The sequence below is a fragment of the Akebia trifoliata genome, chromosome 11 (assembly GCF_017979445.1).
Source record: "Akebia trifoliata isolate Shusen 1 chromosome 11, ASM1797944v1, whole genome shotgun sequence".
Classification (NCBI taxonomy): domain Eukaryota; kingdom Viridiplantae; phylum Streptophyta; class Magnoliopsida; order Ranunculales; family Lardizabalaceae; genus Akebia; species Akebia trifoliata.
In genome coordinates this window covers 50,176,186-50,195,226 of record NC_141385.1, presented here as the reverse complement: position 1 = coordinate 50,195,226, position 19,041 = coordinate 50,176,186, and the positions used below count along the sequence as shown (strand labels likewise).

At 34.2% G+C, this 19,041-nt stretch overlaps 1 protein-coding gene across 1 annotated transcript; it reads left to right on the top strand.

The window, feature by feature from the left end:
- Positions 1-208: 208 nt before the first annotated feature.
- On the top strand, positions 209-18,302 carry LOC147392460 (beta-amyrin synthase-like). Its single transcript, XM_086460173.1, has 19 exons — positions 209-313; positions 5,668-5,899; positions 7,827-8,012; positions 8,128-8,217; positions 8,315-8,512; positions 9,155-9,239; positions 10,418-10,584; positions 10,715-10,903; positions 11,246-11,359; positions 11,466-11,585; positions 11,682-11,804; positions 11,902-12,000; positions 12,085-12,141; positions 12,274-12,320; positions 12,811-12,954; positions 14,572-14,749; positions 15,206-15,286; positions 15,678-15,761; positions 18,005-18,302. Exons 2-19 carry the CDS (start codon positions 5,702-5,704, stop codon positions 18,131-18,133), a joined length of 2,289 nt encoding a protein of 762 aa, XP_086316299.1. The 5' UTR covers positions 209-313; positions 5,668-5,701; the 3' UTR covers positions 18,134-18,302.
- The last annotated feature ends 739 nt before the right edge of the window (positions 18,303-19,041 follow it).

The following is a 19,041-nucleotide window of genomic DNA, read 5'->3' as shown; positions in this document are numbered from 1 at the left end:
TTTTTTTATTTTAAAAAAAGTTAATTTTCATCATTAACTTACTTTATGATTGTGTGTAACTTTATTTTTAGTAATAATATTTTATTTTTAGTAGTGGAAATAAATTTTTTTTTTTCCAATGACTAATTAATTAAAAGCATGCATGTCAGTATTGCATTAAATAATTTGCCACGGACAGTTGCGAATCCTTTATTATAAATTGAGTAACATAAAAGCTCGAAAGACCACTCCAAACTGCAGAGCTGGCTTTGGAATTTGGACTGGAGATAGCTCTTTTAAAACGAGCGGTAAATCATCCGAAACCAAAGAGGAGGTACGCTGATAATTTCCTTGTTTGTACATTATTCTTCTTTACGTAATTAAACACGGTGATACGGGGTGGTTCCATCCAACACCAGTGTAGTACTTGGAAAGATGAAAAATTTACAAAATTTTCAGAGATACACTTTCCTTACTAACTTAGTAAGATTTCAAATCTTACTAAGAGTTGTAGAGCTCAAATAGATTGGAAAACCTCTGATCGAAAAAAAAAAAAATAAATCTTTTTTGGGTTTGATCGAAGGATTTGAAAATGATAGGCTACTGGAGCTCCACCGAACTTCTAAATTTAAAAGTAAAACTTAACGATGGATCATTCTGTTGTCTCTGGTGAAGAAGACAAGAATCTAAAATGTCTATGATGGGGAATAAAAAAGTCTGTTGCTGGACCCAAAAAAAAAAAAAAACACACACACATACACACTGAAGGAAAACACGAGGCTCTCTAATCAAACATACTTTTGAGATGAATTGTATCCTAAAAGAGTCACAATAATATGAATTGTTGGGTGGCATACTCAATCGACTCCAAGACGAGAGAAGTTCAGGAGCTGTAGATCCGTATGCATCAAGATACACAATTGCACTTCTCCATAAAAAAGTGTATCCGAGAGAACCTTTTATCCTGAGGCCTACAGATCTATGATTCTCAAACTTGTCCACGTCATGGAGTCGATTGAGTACGCTACCTGGTGATTGGTCAGTCATTTTATCAGGACTCATTGTAAAAAGAGTCGTTGGGTGACACAAAGGGAGACACAAGGGTGACAAAAACTCATGCTGGCGCCCACATAACTGTAGATGCTTTTCCGTGGTGGCCATATGAGTAAAAAGCATCTATGGTTATGTTCGCTCAACCACATCGTTTTTGCCACCTTAGTGCTCCGTTTGTGTCATTCCAGCGTTTTCCTTCTAAAAATATCTGCACTAATCCCTAAAATATGACTACTAATTATTAGTAAATGAATAATGATAAACTGACTGAAAAAGAGACTCAAAATTCACTAAACTGCTTAGAACCATTGATATTTTTCCTTGCGTATCCCAATGAAAAAAAAAATCTGTGTGGTTATGTGTACCTGCCACATCAATTGAGTGAATTTATGTCTTATTATTATTATTATTATTATTATTATTATTATTTTATTTATTTTTTATTCAGTTCATCATGACACTTGAGGAAAGTCGTGATAGTCTGACTCACCTTTTTTGTACGCTCCTTTCATAGAATCGTAGATCCTTTACTTTGAGATTTATGATTTTGTACGTTTATGTGAAGAGAGCGTACAAAAAAGTGATTCAAATTATCAAGACTCCTTAAGGAAATTTATGTTTTTTCTATTGTCTCTACCATTAGTGTAACCGAGAATCTCAACCAAAGTATAAAATTGAATTTTCAATTTTTATTTTAGTTATTAAATTAACCTTGTACAAAGTTTTTGAGCATCAAGAGTCGTGATAATCTGACTCCCCACGTGGCATGTGCTAAAACCATAATTTTTTTTAGCTTTGGGATGCCTATCTGCACATCCCCATAAATATGTGCAGCTGTATATCCCGAGACATAAAGATGTATGGTTCTAGCACATGCTACATCAGGAGAGTATTTTGAGTATTCACGTGGGGGAGTTAGAAAATCATTACTCGAGCATCAAACTTACTGTTGAGATAGGAGGTTTAGTACATGTTTTCAAAGACTTTTGAAAACCTCAAAAGTTCTAAGCAATGTTTCAATAACTGGATCCGTATGACCGAATAAGTCAGTCCAAAGTGGTCCGTTCAGTGCATCTAACTGGTTGGGCCCAAATATGAAATATTCAATAAATATTTTAGGTTTCTTCTAAAAATCAGGTAACTTTTACTTCAAAAACATGATCTTGTGCCACATGATGTAGTTTACAAGGTTTTAAGAACTTTTACAAAAAATAAAATATAAAAAATAAAATTTTCCCGTAGATTTGAAATTGAACGTGATTTGAAAATTAAATTTAAGAATTTAGTAGATGTTCATTATCCAAAAAAAAAAAAAAAAATGGATCAAGATTATAATTTTATTTATTTTAATTCTAGTCTAGACATGAACTTTAGAGGTTGTCTTACAAAGCATTTGGACCTAATAATTGAAATCTTACTAAGTTTGATCATTTTCCATCAGTCTATAAGAGAATGCCTAAAGTCAAGGCGGCATGTCATCAATTTTAAAACACATAAAGTATCTCAAATATTCATCAAATTGTAGAGTGGTATGTGAAAAATCACCCATCCTTTTACTAACCCAATTGGGTCATTGGTAGAACCAGTTGAATTGGACGGGTCAATTAGTTTTTTCATAAGTGGGTTTTTTTTTTTGTTTAATAGACCCGTAGAAGCAAATAGGTCTGGTTCAACCTAGTTGGACCGGCCGGTCTGATTTTTAAAACACTGGTTTGAAGTCATAAATATGGGGGTTTTGTTATGGGTACACATTAACAAAACTCATAAATATGTACGTTGATGCATAGCAATATTGTCTTGTCATAGAATTCCATGTATAACACCATCACTTATTGCCTAGGAATTGTCTGACGTTGATGCATAGGATATGAGCTTGGGCATAGGAATTGATTATTCCATGACATTGCTTGCCCAATAGTGTTACTGTCATTAATGCTCATAATGAACTTGTCTCTAATCATGATGACTTGAAGGTATCATTCTAGCATAAACTTGATCCTTGCTATGTTGACTTGATGATACCCTTGTTAGCAATCTCCCATTTAATTTTTGAAAAATTTACGAATTTTTTATTTTTTTTCAATGAAAATATTATTCATCGGATTATTGAATAATTCACGGATTTTAAGTTTGAAAAGAATAAAGCACGTTTTTTACAATTTTTACGACTTTTATGAATTTTTATAAAACTTGGTGGAAAAAAAATGTTACTATAACTTGTTGTATGGTTCAAAGTGTAAACTTGTAAGTTGTGGCGCGCAACACAAGTTGACTTTAAAGCAACAATGTTTTAAAATTTTGGAAGAATCCACACTTTTATTTGACAAATGTCTCTTTTATCTTTAAAAAAATAATGACATTATCCTCTACATTTATTTGAGATTACACCTTAACTTTTTAAATTGATGATTTGTCCCTTAGCTTTAGTCTTCTTTTAAAAAATTAATGGAACAATAACCTCAATGCTCTCATTATTACCATCACCATTAACATCATCAATTTCATCATCATCATCACTATCATATGGCCGAATTTTTGGCTTTCGAATTTTTAAAATGAAACATATAATATATGTATGAAGCATATGCCGCATATTTTTCATTTATCGAATTTTAAATCGGATTTTTGCAATCCAAAATCAAATAGAACTTGAATTTTTCACGAATCAAATTTTTGCCGTATTCCGAATTGCTAACAGGGAAAGTACATGATGGCATTAATAGGCATCTGGTTGTAAACAAACAGACTTAGGTATAGATCTGCCTCCCTTTTGTTTTGGAATTGATCTTGCGGTGCAAGTCTCGCTCAAATGTGTAATTAGATCTAGCGAAATCATTACCCACAGGTGGAAAATGGTAGCACGTTATCCCATATTTATCATAGCATGTCACCTCTTCCTTATGTACAACCATTGCACGTAACCGTTCGTCCAGACCTTTCCTCCAATAGGTGCCCTACGTAGCAATCTAAGTTGCCTCCAACACTTCCCCTTGGCGAAGGTGGACCTCCATTAACCCTCGATAGAAGAACTTAGAACTCCATCCTGGCTGTATCACACCTTGCATATTCTTTCACCGCATGCAACAGATTTGGTTATTTGAAGAACCACCATTAACACCTTGCATAGATTTAGTAAATCTCCATCAAGAATGCGAACTCTAGATGTTTGGCTATAACCAAAAGCCTTGATCATGTCGAAACCCTCGATCATGTCGAAACCCTCAAACACAGAGCCTCGATGTGTAATTATATCACCACCATCATTGCATCCAAGACATCACACTTGAACCGATTATACATCACCGACCCCTATGTGGTTGTTGTAACACCGTATCCATGGTTGCACACCCTTCATGAGGGGTGTGATCACATCCCTGGTCACCCAAACCTAGTTGTATTGAAATGACGAAATCATAATAGGTTGTGTTTTGACACTGACGCCTTGCCAAAGTGGAACGTGCATGAATCTGGTCTTTAACTGGATCAAATCGATAGTCCTAACTTCGACCTAACCATGGCTTGTAGAGCATCATATGTTTTTTTTCCTTGTAGAGATTCTCATGGACGATGCCAAATTGTGGATGCAATTTCTTGTAATATTTCGAGATCTTCAACTTTCGTTTTAGATCTGTAACTCATCGTATTTGTAGGTATGTTTGTAACATAACTCCTACGACGCCTAAGTTAGAACCTTAGTATAAAAAATAGTGTAGAGTTTAGAGGGAGAAAATCTTATACATTTTAATGTATTTGTCCATGTATTTATAGTGGTGAAATTCTAAGATCAATATTAATCCTCTTTCCAATTATGCCCTTATCTATTTTAGTAGGTTGTTTTGATTACAAATGTTCCTATGCAAATTCCATTTTGATTCCTTCATTCTATTTTGAGGTTTTTTCCTAAATTAGAGATTTTTTGAATTTGACTTCGCAATATCCTTGATTTTTAGGGGTTTCGGTTAACTGAACTGTCCTACCATGTTTTCTTGACCCAATATTCCTTCGATCAACCGAGACTTGAATTCATGGTTGGTTTGTGATCAAGCCACTGATCTTACCCTTTGATGAGTTAGCTTGGATCTATGCCTAACCTGAATCCCTAGGTGCCACGGTTACCCTTTGGTGCCTAACAAAAAATATCATCCATAGTAACTAACCATGATTTGATACGAACACTCTTTTTCTATAAAAAATTACAAATACCATTTGAATTATATGAAAGAAAATTGCTTCAAGATTATCAAAATTACAAATACCACATACATGGAAATAGATTGATGAGTATGTTGTTCAATTGAGGTATTGAGAATAAATATGAATAATTCAACAAAAAAGAAAGATCGATTCTTTTTCTTTTGACAATAAATAGTCATAGCTTCATTTGGGTTCTAATCCTACGGAGAGGCCCTCTAGATATAAAAAATACGTGAACCAAATCAAAGTAGTCAACTTGAACGTAAAAATGTACATTACATGGCTATCTTATATAACCACTTATTAATTAGTGTATATATTCAAATGAAATTGGTTGTGGATACTACTTATTTTGATCAATTATTAGTGTACTATTTTTTTTTTTTTTTTTTTTAAATTTAAAATTACATAGTATATTAAATAACAATTATCTAATTACAGGAGTTGCAAAGGGTTGACGCTATAATTTAAGACTATGTGGAAGTTAAAAGTTGCTGAAGGTAGTGGTCCATGGACTTTTAGCACAAACAATTACATTGGAAGACGAATATGGGAGTTTGACCCTGAGCTTGGAACACCTGAAGAGCGAGCACAAGTGGAAATTGCTCGTGCGGAGTTTCATAAGAATCGATTTCGAGTTAAGCCACCCAGTGATGCAATTTTGCAATTGCAGGTATCTCTCTCACACAAAACTATGCCTTAGTCTTTTGGTTGTAGGTGCCAGCTAGTTTAGTTGGTAAAGTATTTGGGTAATGAAACCAAAGACTTGGGTTCAAATCCCGCCAGCACCGAGTTACTGAACTCATTAAAAATAGGCTAACCAATATATATATATATATATATATATATAGGGTGGCGTTTGACAGCCGACACAGAGCCAATGCATTTGTCTTATATGACTTAAAATTTTTGGATTGAGCTCATTTTTTGCGAGGATGATCTCTATAGTGAGGAGATCATCCCCACAAGAAATCAGCCCAATATAATACTTCTAGTCCATTAAAAGTGATCTACAAATTTTTGATTAAAAAATGATGATCCACAATTTCTAAACATTTTTATGAGCTTAGAAGTTTTAGATTGTGCTGATTTTTTGTGAGGATGATCTTCTCACCATAGAGATCATCCTCACAAAAAATCAGCTTAATCCGAAACTTTTGAGCGATATAGGACAAATGTGTTTGCTCCCTAACGTTGACTGTCAAACTTGACCCATATATATATGGTCAGGTTCAAGGGACAAAATTCTAGATAAAGCGTTCTGTCCTATATAGGTTAAAAGTTTTGGAATGACCTGTCTTTTTGTGAGGATGATCTCTATGGTGAGAAAATTATCCTTACAAAAAATCAACTCATTCTAAAATTTCTAAACCTAGCTTATAAGTTAAAGAATCGTGAGTCGTTAACTTTTACCATTAGTTTGTAATCATTTTTATGGGGTTAGAAATTTTGGAATGGGAAGATTTTTTGGGAGGATGATCTACTCACCATAGAGAAAATCCTCACAAAAATTCAACCTTTACCGAAACTTTTTAACCATATAAGACAAAACTTTGTCTATGTTTTCTGTCGAACACTACATATATATAATCATAGGACATATGTAAAAACAATGGTTCTTCAAAATATGGGTTAGAAGTTTTGGATTGAGCTGATTTTTTGTGAGGATTGTCTCTAATCATAGAGACCATCCTCACAAAAAGCAGTTCGAATTGAAGTTTATAAGTCCATTAAAAGTAGTTTAAACATTATTGGTAAAAAATTAATGGTCCACATTTTACATCACTTTTGATGGGGTTAGAAGTTTTAGATTGAGCTAGTTTATTGCAATGTTTTTACGTATGTCCAATGATCCGTCCCCTATATATATATGGGGATGGTTCATGGGACAACAATTGTGACAATATCAATGATAACTGTTTTTTATAAACTACTTTTGATGGGGTTAGAAGTTTCGTAATGAGCTGATTTTTAGTGGAGATGATCTCTCTGGTGAGAAGATCATCCTCACGAAAAATCAGCCCATTCCAAAACTTCTAACCCATATAAGACAAAAATCATTGTTATAGATGTTGTCACAACTGTTGTCCCATGGGGCGTTCAAGGAACATAAGTAAAAAACTTATGTAAAAACAATCATTTTTTAAAATATGGGTTAGAAATTTTGAATTGAGTTGATTTTTTGTAAGGATGATCTCTATGATGAGAAGCTCATCCTCAGAAAAAATCAGTCCAATCTGAAACTTATAAATCCATCAAACTATAGATTGTTAGAACTCTAATGAGATTCTTATTAAATAGTTACATAATTGATTAACTACCATGAGCACTTCATCTAATCATGGAGAAGATGATTTTGTGTATTTCAATGTATCTTTATATATTACAACATAATTGATACTCTATCACTAACATCCCTTCACATTAGAATTGGTTAGCCTGCATTAGTTTTCTAAAGCACGACCATCTAGTTGGGTCAATTGTTAGCATAATCCAGCACTTTTGGAGTCCTTTGTTGCCTCATGTATCCCACATTCATTGACTTATAATTGTGAATTTTTTTCGCCACTGATCCCTATTTCATTTTGGTCTAAACACAGTTTATGAAAGAGAAGCAAATTGATCAAAGCATAGCCCTGGTGAAATTAGAAGACAAAGACGATGTTACGTATGAGGCCATTACAACCACATTGAGGAAAGCAGTCCGATTCTATTCAGCCATGCAAGCTAGTGACGGGCATTGGCCTGGTGAAATTGCAGGCCCAATGTTTTTAATGCCGTTCTTGGTAACAATGCTTTAATTATTACCACCTAAAACAATATGAGAAATTATCAGTGTTAGTCCCCTAATAATTTTGCATTAGTCGAAATGCTAACGATCACAAATAATTCAAAATTCAGGTCATGTCACTTTACATTACTGGAACACTTAATGCTGTTTTATCATCTGAGCATAAGAAAGAGATTCTTCGGCACATTAAGAATCATCAGGTGCAATTGGTGGATCATCATCTTGGGCAAGTGAATCCAATTCATGTCTTTAGTCCCCTAAAGCATTTAATTGATTTTTTTTTTTTTTTTTTTGTAGAACCAAGATGGTGGTTGGGGATTTCATTTAGAGGGCCATAGCACCATGTTTAGTACGGCTCTTAACTACATCGCTTTACGATTGCTAGGGGAAGGACCTCAAGGTGGTGAAGACGGGGCTATGGAGAAAGCAAGGAGATGGATCCTTGACCATGGTGGCATAACAGAAATTCCATCTTGGGGAAAGATTTATCTTTCGGTACAGCCACTTAGAACACTTTTTGTGTGTTTAGGGAAATTCAGTCTTGAATTTAAACATCGGTTTAGTGGTCGTGTGCCAACACAGCTTTTAAACCTGATTTCTTTTGCCTTTATATTATAAGGTGGCACCCTGGATTTATATATAAGGGGGTCATTTGTGAAAAAATCGCAATAGCAAAGATAGCACAATTGCTCAAAACACAAGGATTTATGTGGTTCGGCAATATGCCTACGTCCACGGAATAGAACAAGAACTATTTTCTCTCTTTAGTTTTACAGCCCTAGAGATCTCTATTTATATAACCAAGAGTTACCAAAACAAGTAAAACTCCTCAAAAAAAAAAAATCCTAAAAAAATAGAAAACCCCTTAAGAAAATATTACACAATTGCCCTGCAACTTTGCGTAGCACAACAGAATACAAGACATTTACACAACAATGGAATTGTAATTTTATTCATTTGACAAAAATGACTTTGATAATAGAAGGCTAAATGTAAAAGTGGGGGCATTTTTGGTCATCCAAATTTTGATGTCAAAAAAACATCTATTAGGCCTTCTCTCTTTATATTTTAGGTACCATATGTCTACAAGTTAACAGATGCTGTTATATTACCCACATATTTTCTTCTTTTGTGTAGATACTTGGAGTCTATGAGTGGACTGGCGTCAACCCAATACTCCCAGAGCTTTGGTTTTCTCCTCCATATTTTCCTTTGCATCCAGGTTAGTAACAAATATATATATATATATATATATATATATGGGTAGCGTTCAAGGGCAAACTTTTTAGCAAACTTTTTGGCAAAACATTTTTTAAAACATGGGTTAGAGGTTTGGAATGGGCTGATTTTTGGTGAGGATGATCTCTACATCGAGGAGATCATCCTCACCAAAAGTCAGCCCATTCCAAAACTTCTAACCCCATCAAAAAACAGTTTACAAAAAATGGACGGTCCACGATTTTTCAGTTTGTAAACATGGGTAGAAGTTTTGGAATGGGCTGATTTTTGGTGATGATGATCTCCTCACCATAGAGATCATCCTCACCAAAAATCAGCCCATTCCAAAACCTCTAACTCATGTTTTGAAAAATGTTTTGTCAAAAAGTTTGCCAAAAAGTTAGCCATTGAACGCCCCCCTATATATATATATATATATATATTTGAGTCAGGTTCCAGGGACATGAGAAAACATATGTAAAAACAATGTAAAATTAATAAAATTTCAAAATATGGGTTAGAAATTTCGGATTGAGCTGATTTTTTGTGAGGATGATCTCTATGATGGGAAAATCATCCGAAAAAAAAAAAAAAAAAAATCAGTCCAATCTAAAACTTCTAACCCCATTAAAAGTGATTTAGAATGTGGACCGTTGATTTTTTTTACCAATTTTTGTCAATAATTTGTAAATCCCTTTTGATGGATTTAGAAGTTTTTGATTGAGCTGATTTTTTGTGGGGATGATCTTCTCATCATAGTGGCCATCCCTGCAAAAAATCAGCTCAATCCAAGACCTGTAACCCATATTTTGAAAAATCATTGTTTTTTATATGTTTTTACATATGGCCCTTGAACCGGCCCCTCTCTCTCTCTCTCTATATATATATATATATATATATATATTTGTTGAATCATGATTTTCTGACACATATCCCCATACTCTCCCTGACGTGGCATGGACTAGAACCATAGATTTTCACTCCTCGAGATACACAACTGTACATCCCCATAAATATGTGAAGTTCTGTATCCCAAGGAAAGAATCTATGGTTCTAGCACATGCCACGTCAAGAGGCGTGTGTCAGAGGGGGGAGGGGGCAGAAAATAATTATTCATATTTGTTTGAGTGGCTAAATTAATTGTATATCCTCAATGTCATAACTCCACTTAGTTAATTACAGGAAATATGTGGTGTTATTGTCGCATGACTTACTTGCCCATGTCATATTTGTACGGGAAGAGATTTGTTGGCCCGATCACAGATCTCATACTTTCATTGAGGGAAGAACTGTACCCTCAGCCTTATCATGAAATAGATTGGAATAAAACACGCAGTTCATGTGCAAAGGTTGGTTGGTTAATTATAATGTACTCTTGTAGGATATCTATGTTTATGTGTACATGAGCTTTTAAGTAGAATGTGTGCCAAAAGATGTTCCTAAACATGCAAGCAAGCTTACAAATGCAATGCTGTGCAGGAGGATCTCTACTATCCCCATCACCCAATACAAGACGTGCTCTGGGATTGCATTTATATGTTCATTGAGCCTTTACTAAACCATTGGCCTTTTTCCATGTTGAGAGAGAAGGCTCTGCAAAAGGTTATTAAGCACGTTCATTATGAAGATGAGAATAGTCGGTACATTAACATGGCCGCCCCAGAAAAGGTAAATAATTGAGACTTATGATTTAGTGGTACGAATGATGGTGATGGTTCACGAAGCTTGATTTAAGGGCAATTGCAAGTGATGCTCAAGTATTGGCAATATTGCCAAACACTTTATCTTGAAAAGAAACAAATCAAAATTTAGTATCTTTTAACAGAAACCAACAATATAATTAGATAGTTCTTGGTTGAACCACTGGTTATGTAATCTATTTGAACTGAACCGACTTTATTACGATTCTTTACTACATTTTTAGTTATGAAGCAATCATAATTTTAAAAAAGTATCAATCATACTCTTATAGGATTTTACAATTTCGTGTTCATATATTTACTTATACAGGTATTAAATATGCTTGCTTGTTGGGTTGAGGATCCAAACTCAAATGCATTCAAGCATCATCTTGCGAGGATCCCAGATTACTTATGGGTAGCTGAAGATGGAATGAAAATGCTGGTGTGGACACATTGAATTACTACTATTAATTTCAGCCAAGTTTAAATATATATATATATATATGCTTAGTAATTAGCCTAGATCGATCATACCCATTTTATTGCAGAATATTGGTAGTCAAACATGGGATACTTCTTTTGCTATTCAAGCAATCATCTCAAGTAATATCGTTGACGAATATGGACTTACTCTTAAAAAAGGGCATGACTACTTAAAAAATTCACAGGTTCCATCTTAATTCCATACTAATTTATTAACTTTCATCGACAATTTTTTTTAATCCTTTAGGGTACGTACATTATATATCCTTTAATTTTTGAAGATTCGAGAAAATCCTTCTGGTGACTATCAAAGCATGTATCGTCACTTTTCTAAAGGAGCATGGTGTTTCTCAAATCGAGACTGGGGGTGGCAAGTCTCGGATTGCACAGGAGAAGCACTAAAGGTAATGTACTTATTTCCAGTATTACAATGCAATGCAAATAGCCCAATTTAATTATGTTTAGATGGTTTATGATAAATGTCTGATTTTATCTTTACAGGCTTCACTATTATTATCACAATTGACACCAGATATTGTTGGGGAGGAATTCGAACAAGAGTGGTTATACCATGCTGTGAACCTCATTCTTTCCCTCCAAGTATGGATTATTAATTATACATAAAACAAAATTTAGCTTTGAAAAAGAATACTAAATATGCTCTACTTTTATGTATTGTTGTAGAGTAAAAATGGTGGTTTCACGTGCTGGGAGCCTAGAAGAGGACAATCATGGTTGGAGGTAATAAACATTTTTTCATTGCTAGTTTGTAATTAATACTAATAGTATGTAAATTAATGTGATATATATTTTTCACTATAAAATAGTATAAATTAATGAAAAATTCTCTAACATTTTTTTTCCTCTTTGCAGTTGTTTAATCCTTCAGAAGTTTTTGCCAACATTATTGTTGAGCATGAGTAAGATTTATTTCCCTTTGTTATTTTTCACTATAGCGAAATGTTCAGCACCAAACATTTTGGCAAAACATTTTTCAAAACATGGGTGAGAAGTTTTGGAATGGGCTGATTTTTGGTGAGGATGATCTGTACGGTAAGGAAATCATCATCACCAAAAATCAGTCCATCCCAAAACTTTCAACCCCATCAAAAATGGTTTACAAAAAATGGACGATCCACGATTTTTCATCTTGTAAACATGGGGCTAGAAGTTTTGGAATGGGCTGATTTTTGGTGAGGATGATCTCCTCACCATAGAGATCATCCTCACCAAAAATCAGCGCATGAGGAGATCATCCTCACCAAAAATCAGCCCATTCCAAAACTTCTAACCCATGTAGGACAAAAATGATTGGCTAAAATGTTGGCCCAAATGTTTGGTGCTGAATGGGACCCTTATAATATGCTATATATATAACAATACTTAACACTAGTAGATGTGGTGTTTCAGGGATGTTGAAGTAACTACATCGACAATCGAAGCTTTAGTATTGTTTATGAAATTACATCCTGGACATAGGATGCAAGAAATAGAAAATTCTGTTAAGAGAGCAATATGTTTCCTCGAAGAGACACAAAGGTCTGATGGTTCATGGTATATTTCTCTAGCTTGGCCTTTTTATTAAGAAAAGATAACTTCTAAGTTTATATATAATTTTGCAACATGAATATTGAAGAGGTCGTCCATGAGACTCCCGACTTCTTGAAATACTTTCTTCTAATCCTTGACACTCTTTAATTTTCTCTTTATATGTTTGTCTTTCGATTAGGAAAACTCCCCTTGCACACTGCGCACATCACTAACCCGAGACACACTTAAAAACAAAAGAATAGGCTGAACAAGGAAGGAGGGACTAATTAACGATGACCTTTCCCTTATACAACAAGACCAATCTAAAGAAATTTTGTCATATAAATTTAATGAAAATAAAAGAGTAAGGGTTAAAATTATAAAAGTCCCTTTTGTGAATGAGATGTCTTGTATTCTATTGCACTATGTAGAATTGCGAGGATGCAAGGGGCAGCACCTCGGCCCAAATTTTTTTGTGTAACAAAAAGGTCAATCATATAATATTTTCTTAAGGATTTTCTATTTTAGGGGGTTTCTGTTTTAGGGAGAGAAATGATTTTTAGTAACTTTTGACTTTATAAATAGAGATTTCTAGGGTTGTAAAACTGGAGAAATCAAAATAGTGATTATTCTTGTTCTGGTTTATGGACGTAGGCACACTGCCGAATCACATAAATCCTTGTGTTTGTGCGTTTTTTGTCATCTTTCTTGTTTCCATTTTTCACAATCCCTTCATAGAAAACTATAAGCAAAAAAAAAATAAAATTACAGAAATACCCTTAGCGATTTTCTTTAAAATAAATAAAAGCGAAATTACAAAAATTACATATGGCGAAATGCGTGGCTTCATTAATAGTACCTTCTTATTCATGACCAAATGCCCATCTTAAAAGACAAAAGCACCAACTTAATTACCTAAGTTGGTAAGACGTGTGGAGTGTATGTAGTTCTCAAGTCTTGGATTCAAAATTCAAATCCCTATTAACCTAACTTCACCTTACTAATCACTAACACTTATCCTATCAAAATAATAATAATAATTATTATAGAGGTAATTCCGAGTTACTTCAAACAACTCAGACATGTAGTTCGGATATAATACTCTCAGCTCCTATCGTTTGCGTGCATCGGTGTGGTACCTACCCAAATTCCTCCGACGATCAAGTTAGGTTTAACAAAAGAAGAAGAATGCTTTCTGTTGTGCTCCCGCTCGATTGGTCAAAGAGGAATCGCCTCTCCTTTGATCTTGATTCTACTTATAGGATGAGCCCTCAAATCCGGGCTTCTAATTCTGCTACTCTTGGTTTGATTTCAGATCATGGGAGATCCTATGATCTCCGGCATCCCAACCGATGTAGAGTCATTCCTTTTCTGGTTCCCCAAATCTTGGGATTTTCCCTTAATCTTCGGAGATCAAACCTACCAAGCCTATCTTGTTTTCCTTTCTCTTCCTCTCAAAGAAATTTATTCTAGTCTTGCCCTATAGCTCAGCAGGACTGGGCTACATGGATATTCTAGGTACCACCTACTTGGGGTCCGATAGACATGAGCTTTTCCTTTGCCCAAATTTCTTACCACTTTTACCCTCTACAATAATAATAAGCTTTGACAAATCCATAAAATTATATATATTTGATACAGGTATGGAAATTGGGGGATTTGCTTTACATATGGAACATGGTTTGGAGTAAAAGGACTAGTTGCTGGTGGGAAGACCTACAACAATAGCAAGGCGATCCGTAAAGCTTGTGAATTTTTACTATCAACACAACAAGATTCTGGTGGTTGGGGAGAGAGTTATCTTTCTTGCCAAAACGAGGTAATATTTTTGTGAATGATTTCCATTCCATGTGAAGTAATTAATTGCTAGGCAGCTGAATCACGATCTAGAAAAGTGTCCTATAAAAACCTTACCTGATCATGATTCAAAAAAAAAAAAATCATTTCACAAGTTTATCTAAAGATTTAATTTATTTGTAATTTAAAATATTATTTAAAGGTTGTATTGAAGATTACATAATAAAGGATATTTTTGTAATTTTGTAAACTAACCAATGGGATTATTTTTGACCAAAAGACCTTAATTATAATTTTGGTGTGAAACCACTTCTACTCAGCCTTCTCTCATATCCTCCACCTCCTTAAAAAGCACATTAATTTTCTTACGTTCTTTTTAAATAATTAAAAATTAACTTTTTAAATATTAATAAAAACAACTCACACATCTTAACCACAATTTTTGTTTGAGATTTCAAATTTTGTGTTTGGTGAGCAGGAATACACACCTCTTGAAGGCAATCAATCAAATTTAGTACAAACTGCATGGGCTATGATGGCTCTTATTCACGCTGGACAGGTTTGTTTTTTTAAGTTTGATTACCATATACTTGTCATCATGCCATTGAAACAGCAAATGAAAAATCATGTATGAAATGTAGGAGTAACTCCAATAGGTGAAACTAAGAGAAGGTCGATTGAGATAATTTGGTTTCGTGCAACAAAAAATGGATTACGACCTGAATTTTAAGGAATGTTTAAATTGAATATTCTCTAAAATTCAATTGTATTCTCTAAAAGAGGATACAAATATGATTGCAGTAACAGAAGAATGGCTTTAGATGATTAAGTGGAGGACTTGATTCATTCGACCCCAAATGTTTTGGACAAGGCTTCTATGATTTTCATAAGGAAATTAGTTAACTAATTCACACCAGGTGGACTAATTCTGAAATATTTTTGGTTATCAGGCTAATAGAGATCCAACACCTTTGCATCATGCTGCAAAGCTACTAATTAATTCGCAATTGGAAAATGGTGGTTTTCCTCAACAGGTAATTTCATTTTGATATATGCATATATATAGCATTCAGAGGCCCTAAAGAGAGCCAAACATTGTGCCAAACACTTTTCACAATAGGGGTTATAAGTTTCGGAATGGACTGATTTTTTGTGAGGATGATCTCTATGGTGAAGAGATCATCCTCACCAAAAATCAGCTCATTCCGAAACTCCTAACCCTAGTTTACAAGTTAAAGAATCATGGACTATCCCTTCTTTGTAAACCACTTTTGATGAGGTTAGAAGTTTTGGAAGGGGCTGATTTTTGGTGATGAGGATATTCTTTTCAGCTCATCAGCCCGTTCTCAAATTTCTAACCTATACATTGAAAAAATGTTTAGCTCTTTTTAGGGCCTCCGAACGCTCCCCATATATATATAATATAGGGTGGCATTCAGAGGCCTTAAAGAAAACCAAACATTGTGCCAAACATTTTTTAAAACATGGGTTAGAAGTTTTGAAATGGGCTGATTTTTTGTGAGGATGATCTCTATGATGAGGAGATCATCCTCACAAAAACCCGGCCCATTCTAGAACTTCTAACCCCATCAAAAGTGATTTACAAAAATTGGACGGTTCATGATTCTTCAACTTGTTAACTACTGTTAGAAGTTTTGGAATAAACTGATTTTTGGTGAGGATGATCTCTACAAAAAATCAGCCAATTCCAAAACTATATGAGGAGCATTCGAAGGCCCTAAAGAAAGCCAAATATTGTGCCAAACATTTTTCAAAACATGGGTTAGAAGTTTTGGAATGGGCTGAGTTTTTGTGAGGACGATCTGTATGGCGAAGAGATCATCATCACCAAAAATCAGCTCATTCTGAAACTTCTAACCCTAGTTTACAAGTTGAAGAATCGTGGACCGTCTTATTCTAATAAATCACTCTTGATGAGTTTCGGAATGAGTTAATTTTTTGTGAGGATGATCTTTTCATCATAAAGATCATCCTCACAAAAAATTAGCCCATTCTCTCACTCGTAGTGTGCATGCGCACAATGGGTCTTGAGAGTTTTCATTTAAGGGAGTGTTTGATTGCTTGGAAAATATTGCTTAATAAATCACTTGGCAGGCAAATCCTTATCTACTGTTTGAGCAGATAATATGATGAAATTCGTGGAAAATTATTTTTATTGTTTGAGTTGCATTTAAAAAAATAACAAAAATCATTATTTTAATTTTTTTGAGAGTATTTTAATTTTTCTTTTGTGCTAACTATATAAGAAAACCATGTTAAAATAATTTTTGTAAAAAATTTGAAGTAATCTCTTTTATAAAGTAGGAATAGACAAGCAATGAGAGTATCTATAAGTATAATATTTAAGGGTCATTGGGCTCTGTTGGCATTCAAAACCAAGATCAGATGCTTTAGGGTTGTAGAGGACAAAATTTTATGAACTTTTTGAAAAGAAAAATTTTTAAAAAAAGTTACTTTTCACCATTGAATTATTATTAAATTTGGGAGTTATGTAACCATCCATTTTCAAAACCTTGGATCAAGCACAAAGAAAATTAATTTTTTATATGAGTTTTTCTAAGAAATTTAGAGGGTTGTGGTGTTGGATTGCCAATGTGGTTATCCATTTGAGCAAAACAACCCTAATTAAGGCTTAAATCTTTACTAGGTTAGTGAGCAAAATGTTTCTCATTTGAGGTATCTACATAACTACATTATACCACTCGTTCAAACAATGTAGTACTTGTTTAAAACATGTAAAAAAAGGTTCGATGAGAACCCAATAGTTTGCAACTACTACTCTTCAATTAGTAGTTGTTACACACTAAACTACTCGTTAGGCTCATCTAATATCCCATCATAAATCCTAAAAAATAGAAAATCTAATGAAACAAAATGAGAAAGCTTCTATTTCTTTTTTTTTATTTTTTGCTATTCCGTGTGGCAAATCAATTTCCAGAGGGGGTAAGAAATGGATTTGCCTATGATCGTGGAAAATCCTCTGCATGGACAAATTGATTTTCCTATAATTTATTTTATTTGCTGCGTCAAACACGTGAAAATACCATTTTTCCACGGCAAATGGTTTTCCACCTAATTTTCCTTGTAATCAAATGTACCCTATGAGTTTACATACAAAATATGGTATAATTTTCCATGTAAAATGAAAAAAAAAAAAAAGAAGCCAATTAATCATTTTTTATTTTATTTTCTTAATGTATATATCCTTGATTGAAGTACATTTTTGTAAGGAGCCTTAATTTTTCTGATTGTTCAGGAAATGACTGGAGCCTCCTTGAAGAATTTGATGTTACATTATGCATCATACAGAAGCATCTTCCCACTGTGGGCTCTTGGAGAATATCGAAGGCATGTGGTTCCATTGCCTTCAACACATGAAATATGAATATTTCCATTATAGGTGGGCCTATTATTTCAATATTTCCAACCTTAATGAATATGTATCTTTATTTTTAAAAACAATCTATGATCAAATATTGTATGCTATGTGAAATGTGAGAAATAATTTCTCCATACTCTCTCCCTATATATATTCGTAGTTGTGATTTTTTTCATTTGCATCTAAATGGCAAATGCATGACTCACCTTATTGTACATTTAAATAATGTTTATAGAGGATTTCTATTCGGTCACCTACCGACTCTGCAGAACATGCAACTCCAATTCTGAACATGGAAATCAAGTATTCTCGCATTTTATATATTGTATTGTATCTTTGATTTTCAAAATCATCGATAGCTTCATTATGTTCTTCTACGCATAAGTGCGGATCCAAAATTTCCATCAGTCGCCCATTCAAAGCCATTTTGGAAAAATGATGAAGGCTTAAACCATCCTTGAATATTGCATCAGTTGGCCTTTTTCCTGTTAACAACTCCAACAAAAGTACTCCGTAGCTGTACACATCTCCTTGTGTAGAGACCTCAGTACCCATACCATATTCTGCAATCCAATATATATTATCTAGTCAAGTATTGAAATAGGAAAATGTAAAAGTGGTGGCATTGATTGTGAGCTGGGATGGAGAGCGATAATCCTCTGAGAGTAGGTTCTCGTTCTTTTGCGGAAGTGGTGGCTAGATCAACAGAGAATACAGAAGGGGATCCTCCCTTGAAGTTAGAGCCTAGAATCCAGATTAAGCCAACGTCTTGGCTTGGAGAACCTTCAATCTCATTCTCGGATGCAGATGTGAAGGCTGGGTCGGAAAAATTCAAGTTTGCTCTTGTAGCAAAGTTTGCCAGACCGAAAAATGGAGGAAAACATTTTCGTCCAGGGGTGGAGAGTATAAGAAAC